At 48.9% G+C, this 23544-nt stretch overlaps 1 protein-coding gene across 1 annotated transcript in view; it reads right to left on the bottom strand.

Moving 5' to 3' along the window:
• Positions 1–23544, bottom strand: part of DDAH1 (dimethylarginine dimethylaminohydrolase 1) — a 62078-nt gene that overhangs the window by 14898 nt on the left and 23636 nt on the right. The window contains exons 2-4 of the mRNA XM_054072450.1: positions 2798–2897; positions 1234–1307; positions 694–813 (exon numbers count right to left, since the gene is read on the bottom strand). Of these exons, the coding sequence (XP_053928425.1) occupies positions 694–813; positions 1234–1307; positions 2798–2897 (294 nt within the window). The remainder of the gene's footprint in view (positions 1–693; positions 814–1233; positions 1308–2797; positions 2898–23544) is intronic.

Consider the following 23544-nt stretch of genomic DNA (forward strand, 5'->3'; position numbering starts at 1 on the left):
TTAAAGGCAAACGTCCCGAGACTGAAATCATCAGCAAGGCTGGAGTGAGAGTGTTCTCCCTCCTTTGTGCTGAACCCACACTGTTACGAGACCCTCACGGGACCAGAGAGGAAAAAGTGTGACCAGGAAGGAACTTGACTTTACAGCCAGGTGGTGGAGGCAGGAGGGATGGGGAGCCCTGCGCTCTGCAACCGGACGTGCCGATTTTGTCCAGAAAATCTACACATCAAAACACGTACACAAGTCACCTTTGCAACAGGGACCAGATCCCCCCCTCCCTCCTCCTTCACACCAAAACTTTTACTTCCCTTCTGGCAATCTGAAAAGCCCCATTCCCTCATGGCAACAGTTGATGTAAACATCTCCTCCTCCTCTGATATCTCCTTCCTCTTATCACCAAATTACCACCTTTTTAGTCAACAAAGCTGTAAGTAATAACCTCCATAATCCATTTTAACCTGTATAATCGATTTATTCCCTGAAGACAGCTAAAGCTAAATTAACATCTCTGTTCTTTCGCCTGATATAAACATTCTTTATGGTTTTCACATACAGGAGATCCTGAGATGTCCTGATTGCCTCTTTCATTGATCTATATCTATTTTAAAATCCCAGCAACCTTGAGCAGAGATTAAAACAAAAAAAACCCCAACCCTAAGTTTGTAGTTTAGATAATGTTCTTGTGTGCTTTACCTTGAGGGCTTTCTGTGCAGCTTCACTTGATCCGATGGCAATCAAGTTTGGTCCAGCCATGCTGCAAAAGCTCTTCAGATGCAAAGCATCATGAACAGGAACTGTGGAGACAGCGTAATCCTGTATGGGAGCAAGGAATGGTTGCTATAAATTGTCCTAGTTCCGTAATTATATTGAGACATTCCATAATTTGTTTTACTGTGCAAATTAACAATAGCAACGTATCTCAGGGCACTGTGTCAACTCGTTAAGTATGAGATGACACGATAGGACGAGGGGAATGGCTTTAAATTGGAAGGGGGAAGATTTAGGTTAGACATTAGGAAGAGATTCTTTACACCAGGGTGCCCAGAGCAGTGGTGGCTGCCCCATTCACCTCGATGTTGAAGGCCAGGTTGGATGGGGCTTGGAGCCCCTGATCCAGTGGGAGGTGTCCCTGCCCATGGCATGGTGTGGGTCTGGATGGGCTTTGAGGTCCTTTCCAACCTAAACCATTCTATGATAGCTTGTATTTCCCATGACACAAGTGAACCTACAAACCTTAAACGTGTCAGCCAGAATTTCTGCACCGCGTTGATTTGTCCGTCTGGAAAGACCCACAAAAAATTCTCTGCCTGGAATGAAAAAAACAAAGGGCAAAACAGTTACAGCTTCTTTTTTATCTAAACCATCCCCAAACCCCACACATCAGCTTCTCCATCAGGGTACAGATTGAAATCAGGCAAGCTTTAGCTGCAGCAATCTTTTATGGATATCATTTTCTGTCTTTCTTTGCTCAAGTTGAATAGTAAAAGCTGAAATTCAGCTTACAAGAATGCAACCTGCAATTGTCAGCTGATAATTTCGAGCAATTATCTTTTTCCAGAAGACACGTTTCACCAGAATCATAAATAGCTTCCTCTTCTAAAGCTCTGCGATGGTCATTGAGTCAGGAAAAAGAACAGCTGGGCTGCATTAGTACCGCTGATTGACCATTTCTCCCTCCCTCTGAGATTTCCTCTGGTCTTTAAGGCAGCTGCCGGCATCCTCCAGCTCCAGAGGAAATCAGGGCTGGATCTGCACTGCTTTCCTTCCCTGTTTGCCTCTTTTGAGACCCCTCTTTCTCCTTAGCGAGCTAAGGAAAGCAGCTGTGACGCTGATCCAAACAAACAGGCTCATTCAGCACAGGCAGGGAGGCAAGCGTGTGTGCAGGTGATGTGAGAAAATGCCTAATGGGTTTAATGACATAAAAAACACAGCCAGTGTCTTCATCTTTGAAGTCAACCACGCATATAAGTTGTCTGGCACAAGACAGCCGGCTGGCAACTCCACTGCTTTCTCCGTAAAATAGAAACACACTTTTTGCATTTGATTCATGGAATCTGTAGTGACTGAAGAGGGAAGATGTGCTGTAGAGAAAGAGAAACCACCAGAGAGCAGGTCAGTCGTGGATGAGATGCTCATACAAGCATGGAACGGTTTGGGTTGGAAAACACCTCTAAGTCCATTCAGTTCCACCCCCTGCCATGGGCAGGGACACCTCCCATTGGATCAGGGGCTCCAAGCCCCATCCAACCTGGCCTGGAACCCCTCCAGGGATGGGGCAGCCACCGCTGCTCTGGGCACCCTGGGCCAGGGCCTCCCCACCCTCACAGGAAAACATTTCTTCCCGATATCTCATCTAAATCTCCTCTTTTTCAGCTTGAAACCGTTTCCCTTCATAACTGTTTGAACTCTTTCATTGAGCCAGTGACAATTACGTGCATCAAGCTTTCACACAAGCCTTGACAATTACCCTGGTGACCGTAGCTGCTCGTAATTAGGAACATGGGATAACCACAGGCAGTTGACTACTGAAAAAGTTTTTCTTCTTGGCATTTCACAAGCTAAAATAACATTTGCATGCGCAGAGCTGCTCGTTGTACAGCACGTGCCGCTACTTCATTGACTCAGGTATTAGACAGGACAGCGAAGGCTGCACTGAAAATTCATCTCAGCTACCTTCACGACATTTAGTGAACAACTGCTTTAACACAAGGCACAGACATTTTAGCATGCTGAGGATAGATAATGCGGTCTTTGAGGCAGCCAGAATACATAAAGAGCAAATTCACTACCACTGTACCTGTAAATAAGACGTCTCCACCATCCAAGGTTGCATTTTCATCTACCATCTCTACTATGTTGAGGTTGAGGCTTTCTAGTACTTTCTTCATGGCTTCAACCTGTTTAAAAGAAAGTTGTTTAGACTATGTTTTATCATTGAAAAACTCTAAAACGCTACCTATCATTAATAAGAGTTTAAAGTCCTTTAGCAAGATGGATGGTAGGGTCCATTACGCCCTTGCTCATTGTAGCTCCCCAACTCACTCCAGAGGCCTTTGTGGTCTGGAGGGGATGAGGTGTCAGGGGGCAGTGATGAGGCTTTTGTCTTTGCCCAGGAACCACGCAGCATCCCAGGGAGAGATGAAGGGTCCAAAACATGTGTTAATTCTGGGCCCTCTGCACAACAATATCCTCTCTTGCAGACCTGAGACCAAGAGGGTTCTCCCTGCCCAAGGAGGGAGGCCAATCCCATCTAAGGCTCTGGCACAGGGACTGGAGGAGCCCACAGCACACCACACACAATCCTTAACACTTCCTTGTGCTCCTCTGCCTTTCACTTGATGCAAAAATGACTTCAGGCGGAAAGCCGGCAATCAAGGGTCTCCAGGCTTAGCAGTAAGGCTTCATCCTCTTTAGGATGCTGCTCCATCTCCAGTGATCTTTAAAATTAGGTTTATAAGGAAGACTGAACTCGTGTGACATTTTAAAAATAAATGGGAAACAACTGAGTTAATGTCGGAAAACCGTCATACAAATACAGTCACATTTTGTAACATTCAAACTATTTCTTTTGCCTGCAAAGCCCGGTGGTTTTTACGGTGCAGGCGCTACGCGTGTAAAACCCCAAAGGAGAAAACAATTGCTCAATGTGGAGTTCTAGAGCTCCAGTTTATACAAGGAGGTTCCAAATCCAAGAGCACGTAGACTCACTGATTTGTGCTGACATGAAGCAGACAAGGAAACTCACAACCGAGACACCCGAGCACACCACCGGCAGGCAGCTGGAATAAATAAATATACCCATCAGACGGGGTTATTTAAGGCAGAAGGCCAAACCGCAGGGAAAAACAGGATCATCCATTCTGTTGCGTGGCCACCTATCTCCAGTTAATCCACCACCAAAACCAAAACACCAAGAAGAGACAGCTCTTTCAGGGGAATCTGCTGCTTATCAGGTGGTCCCAGCAGGAGCTGTCTGGGCTTGCAGGAGAAGCCAATGCAGCTGCTGCCCTCACCGAGCACTCGCTCCATGTTTCACACCCAACCTCCTCGCTGATACCATGTCCCCACCAGTATGGAACATCAGATGTTCCTGTGGCAGAAGACCACCCTAGCTGGTTTCTGTGGGAAGAGGAAAAAAACTTCTCTGGGCCACAGAGGAACTCCCGAGAGAGTAAAGAGGTGTGAAAGAAGAGAAAGTGTGGCTTCCCCATTCCGGGAGGTGTTCACGGTTGGATGGGGCTTTGAGCAGCCTGGTCTAATGGGAGGTGTCCCTGCCTGTGGCAGGAGGGGTAGAACTGGATGGGCCTCGAGGTCCCTTCCAACCCAAACCATTCTATGAAAAGAATGAGCAGCCTGCAGAGTCAACAGGGCCAGGAACCATGCAATGAGCATCGCAAGCAAGCCAGGCATGCTGGCTGCAAAACTGGTGGCTATTAATGGCTTAATAAAGTTAACGGCCAGGAGGCAGCTTATTGAGGGGAGAAGAAAAGCTACGTGCATCTTGGCTACATACAGGAGGTTGTAGGGGTACAGGAACCCAAAGAGAACCTGCCCGCAAGAAGCTGTGCCCATGACCAGAACAACCCAGCAACCACCACCAAGCTGGACATGGGTTCCCTCTACATTTTATCGGAGCATTGCACCCATGCAAAATGCTGAGAAGCAACTCCAACATCATCAGCAAAGGTGCCACAGACCTTCCTGAGGAGACGCAGGCAGGGAGGCAGCAGCACTTCACACTTTTACCCCAGGATGGCCAATTAATAACACTTGCACTGGAGAACCAATTAAGTAAATTGCCTTGCTAATGAGAATAGCGGAAAGTAAATGCTGACTTTGAGTTTGTGCTTTGAGTCACACGTATGTTTTAATCACCAGCTGCTGATTACCATTTAACCACCAGGCTATAGCAGAGATGCCTCGAATTGTTCCTTTATTTAATTTACAAGGGTTGATGCAGCTGTAGCACAGACATTAAGGAAAGTTAACAGAAGTAAAAGTTGTCCTAAATCAAATAAAACCAGTTTAATTTGCTTCGCGATTGTTCCAGGCTTTGAAGATATTTATAAGATGCTCAAGATGTTCTCCCTCAAGAGTTGAGCTCATTTTAGGTTATGAAACCAGACTTAAATAAATAAATGACTGCCATATAAATAGCTGGATCTGTTTTCATGATGGGTGTTAATGCACTCGAGTCTACGGTTCAATGTTTTGCAGGGGTTTTAAGCAACCGGTAGAAATTCCTAGAGCTTTAATTGGAAAGTGCTGTTCACACGTCTGGTGACATGCACTGGGAATATCTTTCAATATCCATCGCTTGTGTAAAAGAGAAATCTCACGTTACTGTTTGTCTTCTATGGGCAGCACCAGGAACTCCGTTCAGTAGAGGCAGAAATGAAAATAGGAGCATGAACTGAGATGGAGAAGATTGACAAGGGAAGGCTTGACATTATTAAAAAATAAAATAAAGAACTTGTAAATACAGGAAAAAACAACCCAAAAATGAGTAGCCCATCTGTGTTTGCCTATAGCTGAGTTTCCTGCATGGGGGATAGCACAGACCCGCATTAACCCCACCACATCATCTTTACAGCCCATCCTGCAGCAGTGCTGAGTTGGGTCTCCAACACAGCACGTCAACCTTCACCAAAAGGGCTCTCGGGCACCGAACAGCTGCCCAGGGAGGTGGTGGAGTCCCCATCCCTGGAGAGGTTTAAAAGATGGGTAGACGAGGTGCTCAAGGATGGTTTAGCAGTAGACAGGTACAGTTGGACTCAGTGATCTCAAAGGTCTTTTCCAACCAAGCGATTCTATGGTATTCGTTATAAAGACAGCTTACTGCTTGCTGTTTTCATAAGTAGCAAAGAGGAAAAGTCACCTTCCCTCTGTGTGAAAACTAAAATCCCAGGTAGTCAGAATGGGAGCACACAAAGAAACCACTCATCTGTGTCCTTTAAGATTGCTGTATCAAATTATCTCAGGTCAGCGTAAGGTTTGTAACACGATCTTGGGGTTTATTGTACATGTACCCATTAGAACATCGGTTGAGTGTTAAGCTTGTATGCTTTGTGCAGGGATATTTTTTCCAATAAGCACATTCCTGGTGTGAGGCGGGATGTGTCTAATCCAGAGCAAAGCTGATTGAGAGACAACGGGCTCCAGCCAGCTCAGCTCCGTTTCAAGCAAGGAGGACAATAACTGCGTTTGACATTTATAAGAATCTAATTTCGTCGTGCTTTAAAAATGGAGCTCATTACCCTCTGGACTGGTGCCTTCCACCAATTACTGTAACTGATGTGCAGGGATTTTTCCTTCTGTATTTGATACATTCTAAACGGAAGGCTGCTTCCTGAATTACTTACTGGTCTTCTGTGTGCTAACCATGTTACAGGAGTTATGGTATTGACAGTAAGAAGGGAATTATCTTCTCAAAAAATAAGTGTAAACAAGGCAATGATCCTGTGAAGCACGCAAGAGGAGGGCAGCTTTCTCCCCCGCCCCTGGCGCAAGGGCTGGGCAGTGGGGCCATGGGCAAGGTGCCCCCACGGCTCCCAAATGCCCCAATGCAGGGGCACAGCTGGGGCTCAGCAGAAGTGGTGGCTGGTACCAAACTAGGCATCTCCTAATGACTGCAATTACTCAACCACCTTCACTTCTGAGCTCTCTGTGAAAAGGTGAAGATGCGTGATTTGAAAGAAGGATACAGAGAGATCCGGAGAGCAGAAGACCATCCAATGAGCCAGGTTAAATCAGGCTTCTAAACCAGCAGAGCTCTACGTGCTAACAGCTCGGTATTTGGACTTGGAGTGCTGGGGGATGAGAAGCTCCACAAGAGCCGGCGATGTGTGCTCACAGCCCAGGAACCAACTGTGTCCTGTGCTGCATCCAAAGCAGTGGGACCAGCAGGGCGAGGGAGGGGGTTCTGCCCTCTGCTCTGGTGAGACTCCACCTGGATCCAGTTCTGGAATCCTCAGCACAGGAAGGACATGGAGCTGTTGGAGCGAGTCCCGAGGCCACAGAGATGATGTGAGGGTTGGAGCACCTCCTGTATAAGGACAGGCTGAGAGAGTTGGTTTGTTCAGCCTGGAGAAGAGAAGGCTCTGAGCAGCTTCCAGGACTGAAAGGGGCTCCAGGAAAGCTGGGGAGAGCCTCTGGATCAGGGAGTGCAGGGACAGGACAAGAGGGAATGGTTTTCAGTTGAAAGAGGGGAGATTGAGATGAGGTCTTAGGCAGAAATGTTTTGCTGTGAGGGTGGGGAGGCCCTGGCCCAGGTTGCCCAGAGCAGTGGTGGCTGCCCCATCCCTGGAGGGGTTCCAGACCAGGTTGGATGGGGCTTGGAGCCCCTGATCCAGTGGGAGGTGTCCCTGCCCATGGCAGGGGGTGGAACTGGATGGGCTTTGAGACTCCTTCCATTCCAAACCCTTCCAGGATTCTCCAGAGAGCGCACCCCAGCCCTACAGACCCTCAGCCCCAGACACACGACTGCTCTGCATCCTGAAATTTTACATCCACCACCGATTTCTCCAGCGCGGTGAATCACAGTGACTGAGGATCAGCCTCCACTTCGTTGTGTTTTAAACAGACATTTATGGCCGTGTGAAGCAAATGTCAGACTTAATGTGTGCAGAAGCTCAGCTATGATATCTCCGAGGTGACTATTTCTGGAGCCATTAGCTCTCGGCTCACTAAGTGCCACTGTCAATATAGAATGCATTTTTCAGCAAGGCTCCAGTGCAGGCTATAAATAGAGATGGACAAATCCGAGGCCAGGAAAGGGTAGACTCCAGTTTTGCAAAAGCAGATACCAGCGCTGGTCACGATCCAGGTTCTTGCCTGTCTGAATCTGCTCTGTTCGGAGAAGAGGAAAGCCTGTCATCTTTTGATGATAAGCATTGCCCTTCTGGGCTTGCAGGGGCTTCGAAGAAAATAAAGCAGCACTCTAACAGCTTTGAGAAGAAAATTCCACTACTGGTTATTTTCTTAGCCTGGATAGAAGGAAGAACTTTTCTACAATGAGGGTGGTGAGGCACTGGCCCAGGTTGCCCAGGGACGTAGTGGAGGCCTCATCCCCAAGGTCAGGTTGGAGGAGGCTCTGAGCAACCCGATCAAGTTGAAGGTGTCCCTGGTCCTGCAGGGAGGGAGCTGGACTGGATGACCTGTAAAGGTCCCTTCCAACCCAAAGCATTCTATGATTCTTTCTTGAAGAACGATATGTGCCCTTCTGTGTGGCGATCTCTGAAATTCATGGCGTGTTGGTTGTGGCAAAGCTTCCAACTCTTTCTCCCAGTGTTGATACCAGGAAGGGCCCTGGCTCTTGAGAAGCCAGTAGGAAAGTGGTGAAAGAGCAAGATGCTCCAGCACTGCTATCTGACACAGATGACAATGTAAGAGTGTGTTAAGGGCACAACAAGGAAGGCCAGCTCTGCCTCACGAAGAGCTGCCAGCACAGCCTGGTAAGGACACCCTGTACCTGCCACTCCTGCCCTTGCCAGAGAATCAGAGAATGGTTTGGGTTGCAAGGGACCCAAAGATCATAGAATTCCAGCCTCCCTGCCATGGGCAGGGACACCTCCCACTGGCTCAGGGGCTCCAAGCCCCATCCAACCTGGCCTGGAACCCCTCCAGGGATGGGGCAGCCACCACTGCTCTGGGCAGCCTGGGCCAGGGCCTCCCCACCCTCAGTGTGAAGAAATTCCTCCTTATGTCTTGTCTAAATCTGACCCTCTCCAATTTAAAGCCATTGCCCCTTGTCCTGTTTCTCCATGTCTTTGTAAAAAGTCCCTCCTCAGGGGACTTGCTTCTTGGGAGAAGAGCTCAGCACCCACCTCACCACAACCTCCTTTCAGGGAGCTGCAGGGAGCGATGAGGTCTACCCTCAGCCTCCTCCAGGCTAAACAACGCCAGTTCCCTCAGCTGCTCATGTAACCGGTGCCGAATGCCCATCACCCCTAGAAAGAGATCTGAGATCAGGGTGAGTGAGTAGAGCACCAGCAGGGATTAATGGGAAAGGGGAAGTATGGAAAGAGCTGGACCAGAGAAGGACTCGCACACAGAGGAGGAGCAGAAAGCAGCAGGTGGCCACAGGGGGTTCCTGTCCCAGAAAAGCTTCCTGGCTGTGAAGGAGAGGAGCTCCAGCCTGGTAGGTCTTGGGAGGTCAAGCAGCAACCTCCTCTTCCAGGTCCATGTAGTTACAAACACAATTAATCTGGATGTCCTTGGAGCATGTTGTGTTTTAATTGCTAAGCAAGAACCGAAGAACATGAGAACAATTCTACAGGGCTCGCCAGCACTCAAACACACCTGAGATTCCTCTCCTCCACCACTTTTAAATGCAGGGACGCCACTTCCCAGAAAACAGGATCCAGCACCCTGCTCGCTGGCTACAAAGAAGTCGGGCTGAAACCTGAATCCACTGCAAGTGGAAATAATTTCAACTGAGTATAAAAAAAAAAGTCACAGAAAAAGAGGTATTAAAAAAAGTCACCTAAGAGAAGGATGTTTAAACAGACAGACTGGGAAGAAAAGGCTCACCAAGAACCACGAAGCATAAAATCAGGTTAGTGGAAAAGTTTTAGCAGCATGAATGCATTGTTACAGAAAAACAGTGAAGATTTTGCCGGATAAAGATGACAACGTGAAATTTAAGTGGTGCGCAGGCATGCTGAGAAAGTAACGTTCTAAATACTTTCTGCTTACAATCACAAAATGATCAATTGTTAAGCGTTGGACAGAGAAATGGATTCCATTCTGCTTGGACATGCACAGCGGGCCAAGAATGCACCTGGATAAGCCAAGCATTTATTATCTCCCAGACACTCAATATCCCATAATACCCCCAGCGGCTGCCAGCTCCTTGTCCCCCCCTTGACCACACGCCATGTGCCCCATTTCACAGCTGAAAAGTCTTTAAAATTCATGAAGCCTGTTGAAAGCTCGACTGTCACATTCTGCTCATTCCACGGGGTATGGGAAAACCGCGCCGAAGGGACATTTCAACCAGGGCTATTATGGCTCTTGAATAACCAATATTCCATTAAATTGCTAATAAACCCACTTGAAGATAAGTTGATCACAATCAAGCCATACAGTAACATTCCTTTCCTTTAACGCCGAGTTGTCAGGTTTCACTCTGTACTGTACTCCTGTTTCTGTGCCGTTTGTTCGTGCCTTGACACGGAGCATTCAAGACGCTCACTTTGTCCCCGCTCGTCTAAATGCCCTATTCTAAAGAGGCTGAAAGATCTTTGGCAAGGGATAATACTCTGCTCAGTTTAAGGTAGGCAACTCTTTTCAAAGGAAAATCTATGCTAAAGCAGTGAAAAATAATTACAACTCACAGGGATATTCGGGGTTTTGTAACTTCTTGAATGGGGCGCTCGCAACCTGAACGTCACGGTGCGCATCCGGGTTTCCCCACCGTCCAGTCAACCTTGGCCTGCTCTGAAATTTCATTTTGAGTTTGCAGTTGGACCAAGTGATTTCCTCCTCCTTCCAGCAAATCTAAGGTTTATCAACCAAAACAAATTTAAAAACTCTGAGTAAAACCCCTTTGAGACTGTTAGTTTGGCTTAAAATGGATTTTGTTTGATTCCTTGCAGTTAAGCCCCCTGGCACGGGCAGGGACACCTCCCACTGGATCAGGGAAGCCCCATCCAAGCCCCATCCAACCTGGCCCTGAACATCTCCAGGGATGGGGCAGCCACAGCTTCTCTGGGCACCTTGAGCCAGAGTCTCCCCACCCTCATCATGAAGAATTTCTTCCTAATGTCTAGTCTAAATCTTCCTCTTTCCAATTTAAAGCCATTCCCTCCTGTCCTATCACTCCAGGCCCTTGTAAAAAGCTCCTCCCCAGCTTTCCTGAAGCCCCTTCCAGTACTGAAATTTGCTTTAAGGTCTCCTTGGAGCCTTCACTTCTCCAGGATGAACAACCCCAACTCTCTTAGCCTGTCCTCAGAACAGGGGTTCTCCAGCCTTTTGATCATTTAATTGGAAAGATCTGGTCCCATCTAGTCCAACTGCTGGAAAACCACAGACAAGACCCAGTAGATCACCTCTAGGTCTCCATCGCCACATTCTGTGGACAGGCATGGAGGAGAAGCCATTTCTCCAGCAGGCACCTGCCCAGAGTCCCCTGGAGCCAGCCCAGCTCAAGGAGCAACGACCATCACAGAATTACAAGGTTGGAAAAGACCTCCAGGATCATCGAGTCCAACCATTCCTACCAACCACTAAACCATGCCCCTGAGCATCTCATCCACCCGTCTTTTAAATCCCTCCAAGGATGGGGACTCCACCACCTCCCTGGGCAGCCTCTGACAGTGCCCCATGACCTTTTCCGCGAAAATTTTTTTTCTGATGTCCAGCCTGACCTCTCCCCTGGCGCAGCTTGAGGCCATTCCCCCTTGTCCTGTCCTCTGTCACTTGGGAGAAGAGCCCAGCTCCCTCCTCTCCACAACCTCCTTTCAGGCAGTTGTAGAGAGCAATAAGGTCTCCCCTCAGCCTCCTCTTCTCCAGGCTAAACAACCCCAGCTCTCTCAGCCGCTCCTCATAAGATTTGTTCTCCAGCCCCTCACCAGCTTCGTTGCTCTTCTCTGGACACGCTCCAGAGCCTCAACATCCTTCTTGTAGCGAGGGGCCCAGAACTATCATCACAGGCAGCACAGAGAATATTTTTCTTCGCATTGAATTCCCTCCATAACTGGCCTTTCTCTGAGGAGCATCCGGTTGCTCCCATGTTATTTTATAACAAGGGCCCCACGGGCAGAGGTTATACTAACCCAGCATTTTCTCCCCCTCTAACAATAGGTTTCATTCATGCTTTCAGAAAAGTTGACTTGTCTGCCCTATTTTAGCTACGCTAACACATCCTGCAAGAGCGCCCTGAGGTGTCTAGACACATACAACAACAATCATCGCAGAAAATGTAAATTCTGACCATTTTCTGTCTCCCAGTTAGTTCCAGTAAGGTTTCCACTGCTGGGTAAGAAAAGTAGCATTCCAGTTATGATCATGGAAGTTTGCTGGTATATATGAAATGGGATTAAATCCTTGAAGACACATCAACAGTTTTAAGTAGTCAAAAATACATAGAATCATGGACTGGTTTGGGTTGGAAGGGACCTCCAAGCCCATCCAGTTCCACCTCCTGCCATGGGCAGGGACACCTCCTGCTGGATCAGGGGCTCCAAGCCCCATCCAACCTGGCCTGGAACCCCTCCAGGGATGGGGCAGCACCACTGCTCTGGGCACCCTGGGCCAGGGGCTCCCCACCCTCACAGCAAAAGATTTCTTCCTAAGATCTAATAATGCACAGGGTTAGGGGGACAAATGAAGAAAAGCAACATATCAGCTATGTAAAAAGGAACCGGTCAAAGATTCTCCTTAATGAAAGCTCTTCTTGCAGAAAGACACTGTAGATGTGAGGCTCCTAACTGAATCGTGCTCCTTCAGCGATGGGTGCCTGTGCAATCTGAGCCACCTCCCCTTCACCAACTTCACTCACCGGGCACTGCTGTGGAGACACAGCTTCTTCAGTATCTGACTGCTTCGGTTTGCAAACAGTTACTTTGGGAAGAGAAATACCTCTCTGAAGGCTTTTAAATACATCTTAGATATCATGGTTTCACTTAAGGTATTATTAAATAAGAACTATTCTGAAGAGGGAGTAAATTCAGTAAGAACTTTTCCCAGCTGCACTCCACTGGGCTAATTGAATTTGATGACCTACATTTCCTAATTACGCCTCATGTATCTGAGGTAGCAGATGCTCTTTGCAGAGCAGCAGCGATGCTCCCAAGGGGTTACGCACCGAAGCACCCGAGCTCTGCTCTCCTGCCTACACCGCCAGCCCCACTCGCACCAGGCACTGGTTTTGAGGGACACAGTGAAACCATGAATGTGAGCCAACAGCAGCCCAAGTGGCCAAGAAGACCAATGGCATCTTGACCTGTTTCAGAAGCAGTGTGGCCAGCAGGACCAGAGAAATGATTTTACCCCTGGACTTGGCATCAGTCAGGTCACAACTCGAATTTGGGTTCACTTCTGGGTCCCTCACTACAAGAAAGACATTGAGGGGGTGGAGCACATCCAGAGAAGGGCAATGAAGCTGGTGAAGGGGCTGGAGAACAAGGGTAATGAGTGGCTGAGGGACCTGGGGAAAAGGAGATTGAGGACAGATCTTATCACTGTCTACCATTGCCTGAAAGGAGGTTGTAGTGAGGTGGGTGTTGGTCTCTTCTCCCAAACGATAGGTGATGAGAGGAAATGGCCTCAAGTTGTGCCCGCAGAGGTTTAGATTCAATATCAGGAAAAATGTCTTCACTGATAAGGTTCTCAGGCACCGGAATGGCTGCCCAGGGAGGCGGTGGAGTCCCCATCCCTGGAGGGATTTAAAAGATGGGTGGATGAGGTGCTCAGGGATCTGGTTTAGTAGTGGACAGGTATGTTTGGACTCGATGATCTCAAAAGTCTTTTCCAACCAAGCGATTCCACGATTGTCCCAACAGGTCCCATGGTTGGTGCAATGCCTCCTCGCAGAAGCCTGGCCCAAACCCACCACTGCACAGAGCAAACAGCTGCGGCACAAGTGACGGACACAAAGCAAGAGCAGCCCATTCCCAGACTCACGTGGGAATAGGGAGCACGTCTGCTGGAATAACAGCCAAGGGCTGATGATACAGCAGACTCCGGTATTCCTTTATAGGCAGCTTAATGGCTTTTCCTTTCTCTGCACACCACTCCATAACTTCACTGCCATACAGAAACAAAGGGAAACACTGACATTTATAAAATTATAACTAAATGGAAACTATTACCTCACGAGATGCTATCAACACCCTTAGAGCTGTGGAAGGAACCTGACAGCTTGTAACTGCAGAGCTCCCAGACACAGGCGATGCCAGAGCCCGCGGGTACCTGCAAGATGTGCTGCAAACAAAAGGTGAGCCTGGGGCTGGAGCGGCACTCGGGCATGAAAAGGTTAAATGGAAATCACCGAATGCACTCCTGCCACTGAGGAGCTAAACTGTGTGTTTCCTTGGCAGCTGTTTTAGGTTTTGGCTGCTGGGGACTCCTGCCCCACAGGAGAGCACGTTACTGATGGATTAAGGAGATGGTCTTGGGGTGATGGGGATGAGAAGCTCCACAGGAGCCGGCAACGTGCGCTCGCAGCCCAGAAACCAACCGTGTCCTGGGCTGCATCCAAAGTGGGAGCAGCAGAGAGGGAGGGGATTCTGCCCCTCTGCTCCGCTCTGGTGAGACCCCACCTGGAGCCCTGTGTGCAGTTCTGGAGTGCTCAGCACAGGAAGGACATGGAGCTGTTGGAGCGAGTCCAGAGGAGTTCCGTGCCCCTCAAAATCTTTCCCACGCTTCAGCCTCTCAAGGTCTTTCTTATAGTGAGGGACCCAAAACTGAAGCCAGGATTCGAGGTGCAGCTTCACCAGCACCAAGTACAGAAGGACAATCCCTTCCCTGCTCCTGCTGGCCACACCATTCCTGATCCAAGCCAGGATGCCATTGGCCTTCTTGGCCACCTGAGCCACTGCTCACACCATCTCTTTTCAATACTTGGCTCTAAAGGCAGAAACACAGCTTCTCCTTCAAAGACCACTTCTTAAAACAACCAAAAAGATGATCTTCCTGAAAAACCTAACGCGCAGTTCACAGACATCAATTTATAAAGGCACAATTTGTTCAGAGTACAGACAACACTCCGTGCTCTTCCAGTTACAGAGCAAGTGGTGAAGCTAAAATGCACCAAGCAAGTGACAGATTTCACAGACAGAATGGATGGCCCTGGTAAGTAAAAGCAGTCACACAATAAACACAAAGAATTAATAATTTGCAAAAGCCTTATGTTCACAAAACTGAAATAGTTGAGCTGTTTTGCACATCCTAAAATGAAGTGATGCCCACAAGCAGTTTTAAGAAAACGTCATTAAGTGTCCAGAAAGCTCTCACGTGAGAAAGAACGCGGCGCTAGATTAAGGATCAAAGATAATGGCTACATTAATTGGTGTAGAGGAGAAAATAAATCAGATATAAAAGCCAAAACAAGTGAGTTTGAGGGCAGTGTATCAGAAATTAAGAGAACTTATCAAAGCAAAAGGACGCTGTGGAAATCTCTAGATAGCAGAATCCATGAGGGCCTTATTTTTCTCTCCTTTGCTCCCCTACTTCGGAACAACAGGAATAGCAGCAGCAGTGCTGATTCATTCCTACCTGGAAAGGGTGAAATCTTCATCATTAACACCAAAAAGGCAAAAGAACCGAATAAAGATTTTTGCTCCTCATGGGGAAAAAAAGCCAGTTAAATATTCCGACTGCATCCCTACTGTAACACAGGAGGACGTTAAACAGCAGCTATTAAAAAGCACTTTAAAACAGCAGGTCAGGATGATTTCCACCCAAGAGGAATTCTGTGGTGTCCATAATCTTTCACAGCCTCACGGGGATGCCAGACACGTGCAAAATGATTGACGGGGGAGTAATAAGGAATTAAAGGATAAAATAATTAATACCAATCAGCATGTGTTTGCAAAAAGTCAATCTTGTCTGGTTTGACATGGCTTTGGATGAGAGGGCACGGAGAAGATCCGAGGGCTGGAGCACCTCTGCTGTGTGGACGGGCTGGCTGAGAGAGTTGGGGTTGTTCAGCCTGGAGAAGAGAAGGCTCCAGGGAGACCTTAGAGCAGCTTCCAGTGCTGAAAGGGGCTCCAGGAAAGCTGGGGAGGGGCTCTGGATCAGGGCGTGCAGGGAGAGGATGAGGGGAAATGGTTTTCAGCTGAAAGAGGGGAGATTGAGATGAGATCTTGGGAAGAAATGTTTTGCTGCGAGGGTGGGGAGGCCCTGGCCGAGGGTGCCCAGAGCAGCGGTGGCTGCCCCATCCCTGGAGGGGTTCCAGGCCAGGTTGGATGGGGCTTGGAGCCCCTGATCCAGTGGGAGGTGTCCCTGCCCATGGCAGAGGGTGGCGCTTGATGAGCTTTAAGACCCTTCTAACCCAAACCATCCCATGATTCTATGGTAACTCCGGCCGCTAGCAGCGATGGCCCTGATGGACCAGGTTAAGACATACACCCGCAGATACTGCTGCTGGTGAGCAAACAGAATGCTCTCACGTATCTCTAGAGCTGAGAAGAATGGAAATCATTGCGGGATAGATGTGCTTCAAACAGAAACCCATCCGTGCAGAGTCACTCAGGTTCCACACACGGAGCCTGACGATCATCACTGCTCAGAGCAAACCAGGTCACGGGCGGGGAGGACGGCACAGGAGGTACAAGTGACCAACCCACATTGCCATATGGCCACCACAAAGGCTGCTTGGCTGGCATGAGGACCTCGAGTCACAGCCAGAGGATGGGCCATCTGTTTAGTTTCATAAACCGAGGCACCACAGACGATCCTCGTCTGCACATGGACTCTGATCGCGACCCTGCAACCACAGAGAGCCTCGGACAGACAAACTGGGGGACTCCACACAGGGGCAGAGAGATTCGCCATCCTGGCACAAGCGATTGCCACAGCTGCTATCTAGTACCGCATCCTCCACATGGAGAATGTCCAACAGTCACAAAGGGCTCAGAGAGGAGCCGCCAGGAGCAAGGAATAATTTCCAAAACCTCCATCAAAGCAGGAGGCATGGAGCTCAATCTGTTTCGCTAATAAAAGAAAGGTTTATAAAGGCCTTCAATCATGTCTGCAAAGAACTGCAAAAGGAACAGAACTTCAGTAAGAAGCTCTGACAAAATATCCAAATCAGGAGTTATGGGTGATGGGGGGGATAGTGGGCTTTTTTTCAAACAGGAAAGCTGGGCCAGGGGTCTGGATCAGGGGGTGCAGGGACAGGGCAAGGGGAATGTTATTTGGCTGAAAGAGGAGAGACTGAGATAAGATCTCAGGAAGAAATGTTCTCCAGTGAGGGCGGGGAGGCCCTGGCACTGGTTGCCCCAAGAAGTCGCGGCTGCCCCATCCCTGGAGGGGTTCCAGGCCAGGTTGGATGGGGCTTGGAGCCCCTGATCCAGTGGGAGGTGTCCCTGCCCATGGCAGGGGTGGGACTGGATGGGCTTTGAGGATCCTTCCAACTCAAACCATTCCATGACTCTAAGATCCATGTAACTTAGCAAGGATTGTGTTAAACTCTCACCCTACTTTGTAGCCCAAGCAGAGGGCACTCACAGCTCGCCAGCGAGCAGCCCACCCCCAGTGCTGACAGTGTGGGTCTCAGAGAGGATCACAGAATCACAGAGCGGTTTGGGTTGGAAGGGACCTTCAAGCCCATCCAGTCCCACCCCCTGCCATGGGCAGGGACACCTCCCACTGGATCAGGGGCTCCAAGCCCCATCCAACCTGGCCTTGAACCCTTCCAGGGATGGGGCACCACCACTGCTCTGGGCACCCTGGGCCAGGGCCTCCCCACCCCCACAGGGAAAAAGATGAAAAGCTGAACCTGTGCGCCCACTGTTAATCCAAACACCAGAAAACACTGATGGACAACTGCAACTTCACGACTTTTCCTCCTTGTTCAGTAGAAGGCAAGCAGAAGGTTGGTGCGAAACCACAGCGCTTCTCAGACAGTGGCTTATGCCAGTGCCAATGATGTCATCTTAGGAACAGATGAGTCTGAAAATCTTAACTAAGGAACTTTTTTCTGTTACCTTTTTAATTGCTGCCACACATCCCCGCGCAGGCAGGAGCACGCTCACCCTAAGAGATGACATACTCCGTTTATTACCAACAAATGGATCAATTTTCTCTTTGCGGGTAATAAAAGGCCTCCCTGGAAAAGCTTGTGGCTGTATGGGACAGACAAAGGTGGTTAAAGATATCTCACGGTACCACTTACGTGCCACTTCTGCTGGTGTACTTAGCAAACATTAAAGAGTACGACCTTGAATGAAAGCCCGCAGCATCTGCAACACGTATTGAGGCACAGCCGAGTGATGGGATAACTGGGGAGGAGGGGTGTGACCAGTGGAGATCACTTGGGAGGGGGCGGGGGGTAAGGTGGCTTGGGAAACACTGACGTATTGTCTTTCCATTACTAAAACTGACACTTTGTGAACCAGGATTAGATCATTTTAAGAGGTTTACATAAGGACGCTGAAAAACAAGCCCTTTTGCACATTCTTTGTAATGTCTCCCTCCCCTTTCTATTTCCACTATGCATCAGGTCGTGAAAATCCAACATGCAATAAGTCCAGCGTTCCCAGACAGAGACCAACCTCGACCCAAGTTACATCTTCCAGCTGTTCCCAGCTCCTTCTCTTCTCTCCATCAGCCAGGCTCATAGCAGCGCCTTAATTACTTGTTTAGGAAGGATGTGACATGTTCCAATTTAATACATTTAGCCCTTCTTTGAGCGAACGTCGAATTAAGCCTCAGTATGCACTTGACAGATCTCTTAGCAACTGGCATGCGATCAGCCAACAATGGATGATTCACAGTTTTAGCAAGAGTGTGCAGAACCGCCTGCCAAAAGTCTGAATAAACTCACATTGCTAGACACTATGGTAAAATGTACCCTGATCTCTTTTAAACTCTTATATCATAGAGGAAAGTTAACCTGCGTGCATTCCAGCAGCTCGCCCAAGTCTGCAAATCCAACTGCAATGCAATTCCTCGAGCTTATGACAACTGAGACTTTTCGGTGGTGGTTTTCACTTCATTAGGATAATTATACCTTTCAAGGGAAACAGCTAAAATCCAGCAGTTTGTGTCAAAACAGGACAACTTCTTCCGTTTCCATTCCTCTGAAATGGGAAAAGGAAGAGAGTGGGGAATGCTAGATCATCCAGAGTCACAGTGACTAAAAGATGGGCTTAATCCCACACCTCCTGCTGCAGAGCCCGCTGGCGTTTCAAATATTTAGCGATCTCTGTGCCATCCATGAGTCAGAAGGGAACAGCAGGAAGCAGCACGAGAGAGTGCAAGGATCCATCCCACATCACCACGCTCTCCTCATCGCCCTCCAAAGCCCAGGCTGCCACACCAGAGACAAGGCTGTTTGTGTTTCTACAGCCAAATTCCTACCTTCATTGACCAGTTTCACTCCAAGCTTCAGATTTTGCCTTGGAAGAGTTTCCTCTGGGCTCTCCACGTGGGTATCTGCCTACACAAAACCAGACTCAAGCAAATCCTTTATGAAATGCTACTGAAAACATGACCAAAAGCGGAAAAGCACTGTTGGGATTAGATCCCACACAGCGAAGGTGACAGAGGATAAGTCACAGACCCTTCCCTTCCAGCTACAACCATGAATCATGACCAGAGCTTTTCCTGTGAGGCACTGGAGTGAAGCCCCTTGTGAGGAACAGGGTCTGGTCCCAGGAGACAGGGACAGCCCTCTCCCAGCATCCCTACCTCACCTTAACGTCACTGCAGCCAAGAGGACCTTCGGATCTCTGGCACAAACTTCAGCTCTGGGGGTCTGAAAAACTTTTCACTCTATTTTACAGTAACCTATCCATTGGTCCTGCTCCTATCTCACATTTTGGACTCTGTTTTTCATCATCCCTCGCCTGAGACATCAATATTTACAGCAGAAGAGAGCTGACACTGCTGCCCCTTTAACCGCCTCAAGCCACCACTCACTTGGTACACAACTGAATAAAACCCCATTTGAAAATCACAGAAACATAGAACGATTTGGGTCAGAACAGACCTCAAAGCCCATCCGGTTCCACCCCTGCAATGGGCAGGGACACCTCTCACTGGATCAGGTTGCTCCAAACCCAATCCAACCTGGCCTGGAACCCCTCCAGGGATGGGGCAGCCACCACTGCTCTGGGCAACCTGGGCATGTGCCTCACCATTCTCAAAAGGAAAACATTTCTTCCCAAGATCTCATCTCAATCTCCGCTCTTTCAGCTTAAAATTGTTCCCCATCATCCTATCCCTGCACTCCCTGATCAAAAGCCTCTCCCCAGCCCTTCTGTAGGCCCCCTAAAGGACATCTTGGCCACCTTTCTTTGCCACCTTCTCAGTAGCTTTCGTCCTCCAGCTTTCTCTGGAGACAGGGGATGACTTGGTGGCACTTGGTGGGAGATCCACCACCCTTAGGTCCATCCAGGCACCACTCAAGTGTTCCGACCTCGCGTGGCTCCGAGGAAAGAACACCCCGGTCCTTACAAACTGGATGCAAACCCAAGACGAGGAAAAGCTGCAGCGTGTTAAATCTGTTTACAATTTCAGCAACACAGGCTGGCAGCCCCGCGCCAGCCCCCGGCAGCCTGGGACTTCTCCCACTGCAGGCAGGAGCCTCGCTCCAGCAGCCCGGAGCAGCCCTTTTCCAGGTAAAGCGGATACACTTGGCTAAATCAGTAGCTTGCTTTGGCACGGAAGAGCGGGGCGCCCGAGTCAGCTGGCAGGCTTTGCATCTGAAAAGAAGGCTGTGGTCAGGGGAAGGAATTTGAGCACATTGAGCTCCACGCTGTCTTTAATACTGGGATAGTCCCAGGTTTCCGCTCGCATGGGCTGATGAGCCTTCGAAGCGAAACGAAGGCAGCAGGGGAGGTACAGCGAGCGTCGGCGAGATGCATCGAGCGCAAAAATGCCACTGCTGAGAGTTGCTGTAAATGCACAAAGACAAAAATGAAGAAGGTAAAGGTGCTCGTGTATTGCTTTTTGTAAGGAGAAGCTTCCTACGGACAACACTCAAACCAGAGCCGAGGGGATTAGGAGATTTTTTCATCTATTTCCACAACGATGAGATCAAAGGACTGAAAAGAATGTGGGCAGCGGGGCTGCGGGGAGCTGGGACACAGGCGCCTGGGCTGGGGAGGCACTCGCAGACCAGAGGGGATCTGGTGCTCGACTTCCATCAGGCAGCAACGTCTGATCTGCGCCAGGTACCACCAGCAGCATCACACACCGGCAGCTAAAAAAAGCTATTTTATATCTAGAAACAAAACACACCGGGGTCTGCCTCTGCCTCCGCGCAATCCTTTGCCCGGATGGAGGCAGACGAGATGTCGACGTTTGCATCCCCGCGCTGCCCTGCTGCAGCTCTTAAGCCGCAGAAAAGGGGGGTGAGGGGAGACCTCATCACTTCGCAGCTCCCTGAAAAGAGGTTGTGGTGAGGTGGGCGCTGATCTTTTCTCCCGAGTAAGGAGGGATAGGATGAGAGGAAATGGGCTCGAGTTGCACCAGGGGAGGGTCAGATGGGATATTAGGAAAAATGTCTTCACCACTTCCCTGGACGGCCGTTCCAGGGCTTCACCACTCTTAGACGGCCGTCCAGGGAAGTTGTGCAGTCTCCATCCCTGGAGGTGTTTAAAAGACAGGCGGACGAGGTGCTCAGGGATCGGTTTTAGCAGTGGACAGGTGTGGTTGGACTCTATGATCTCAAAGGTCTTTTCCAACCAAACGATTCTACGATTTTGGGAGCTCTGCTACCGCCTCAGCCGCAGAGCGTGTGCCGTGGTATTTCTGCCTTGGGAAACTCGACGTTACTCACCAGCTGACACGACTCCCTGCGTCGTACGAGGCAGCCGAGCAGAATTCCCTCACTCCCTGTTTTGCCCTATAAGGGCATTCGATGATGGCGCTGTGGACCTGCGCCGTCGCACAGCTTTCCCGCAGCTGCCGCGGCGCAACGAATCCAAGCCCAAGGTTGGGATTCTTGTGTGTTGTGATAATCAGCTGGGGGTTCGGAAAAGCCTTCCAAAAATCTAATGTTCTGGCAACTTAACAAGGCTTCTGAAAAAAATAACAGTTCAACATCTGGAACGAAAATACTTCGAGGAAGTCCAAGACCAACACAGCACAGAACATTTTTCCCCCCATTACTCTTACTGTACAGCACTTCCTTGTCCCCAGCTCAGCGAAACTGGAACGTTTGCATCCAGATGCTAAAACATTTTATTGAAAGGCATGCAGGAAGGTAGAAAGATAAAGGGCTATTCATACGCTTGAACAGGAATTTTTCTTAATTTTCTGGGTTTTGTTTATTTTTATTCCTGTCCCATGAATTTCCTCCATCTTTTAATGCATCTTAATCTTCATCAATATTTAACTCTGCGGCAGGAATACTGCATACCTTGTTTTCCCATTTAACTTGAGAGTGGCGGGGGGGGGCAGAAAAAACATCGATGGGAAGAAGAAAAACAGCCAGTTTTAAAGGAAATGACTTTTCCTTTTTCCACAAGATGTCCTGAAATATAGGCAGGGAGAAGGATGAAAGAGAAAGGTGGGCAGCAAGAACACCATGCTGTTTCAGGGAGTTAACTAGGGTCATCATTTAGGACTTTTTTTCTGGGTTCCAGGTTTAAGACCGACCAAGATCATGTCCAAAGACATTTCTCAACCATGGATTTAACTTCTAAGGTAAATGCAGTTCCTGTAGTAATAAACAACTGCAATATCATTCACAATGAACAAATACCCACATATTAATTGACCTTATCACTGTCTATAACTACCTGAAAGGAGGTTGTAGAGATGTGGGTGTTGGTCTCTTCGCTCAAGTGACAGGTGATAGGATGAGAGGGAATGGCCTCGAGTTGCGCCAGGGCAGGTTCAGATTGGACATCAGGAAAAACTCCTGCCCTGAAAGGGTTCTCAAGCACTGGAACAGCTGCCCAGGGAGGTGGTGGAGTCCCCATCCCTTGGAGGGGTTTAAAAGATGAGTACATGAAGTGCTTAGGGATATGATTTAGCAGTGGACAGGTATGGTTGGAGTTGATCTCAAAGGTCTTTTCCAACCTAGGGATTCTATGATATATATCAAATTATATACAATATGTATCTATGCGCACACCTACACATACATATGTCCGAGAACCGTTCAGCTGGGGAGGGGGACGCTCGGTGAACTTCTGCAAGCTAAGGGGGGGTCTCTCATCATTTTCAATATTGCCTAGAATAGCAATTTCCCGTTGCACACAACAGAGAGGTTGCCCAGCACAAAGTGATGTAACCCAATGCTGGCAGAGATCACTGAATCGCTGAGGTTGAAAAAGACCTCTAAGCTCATCCAGTCCAACCATCAGCACAACCCCTGCGTGCCTAATAAACCATGTCATGAAGTGCAATGGTTACACTGCTTTTGAACCCCTCCAGGGATGAAGACTCCCCCACTGCCCAAGGCAGCCTCTGCCAGAGCTTCACCACTCTTTCAGTAAAGACATTTTTCCCCGATATCCAATCTAACCCTCCCCTGGTGCAACTTGAGCCCATTTCCTCTCATCGTGTCACTTGTTACTCAGAAGTGCCCGGCACCCACCTCATCAATGCCTCCTTTCCAGGAGATGCAGATGAGGTCTCCCCTCAGCTTCCTCTTCTCTAGACTAAACAGCCCCAGTTCCCTCAGCTGCTCCTCCTAAGACCTTCTCCAGCCCCTTCCCCAGCTCTGTTCCCCTTCTCCGGACACGCTCCAGCCCCTCAATGTCCATCCTGGGGCCCTAAACTGAACCCAGCATACGAGGCGCGGCCTCACCAGCGCAGAGTTGTTCCATAGAACACTACCTTGCTCATTTTACCACAATAAAAACCATGATTTTTATATGTTTCCTTTGTCTCTTATGGAAATCTCTAAGTCCAGATTGT

Source organism: Cuculus canorus, chromosome 8 (assembly GCF_017976375.1).
Source record: "Cuculus canorus isolate bCucCan1 chromosome 8, bCucCan1.pri, whole genome shotgun sequence".
Lineage (NCBI taxonomy): Eukaryota > Metazoa > Chordata > Aves > Cuculiformes > Cuculidae > Cuculus > Cuculus canorus.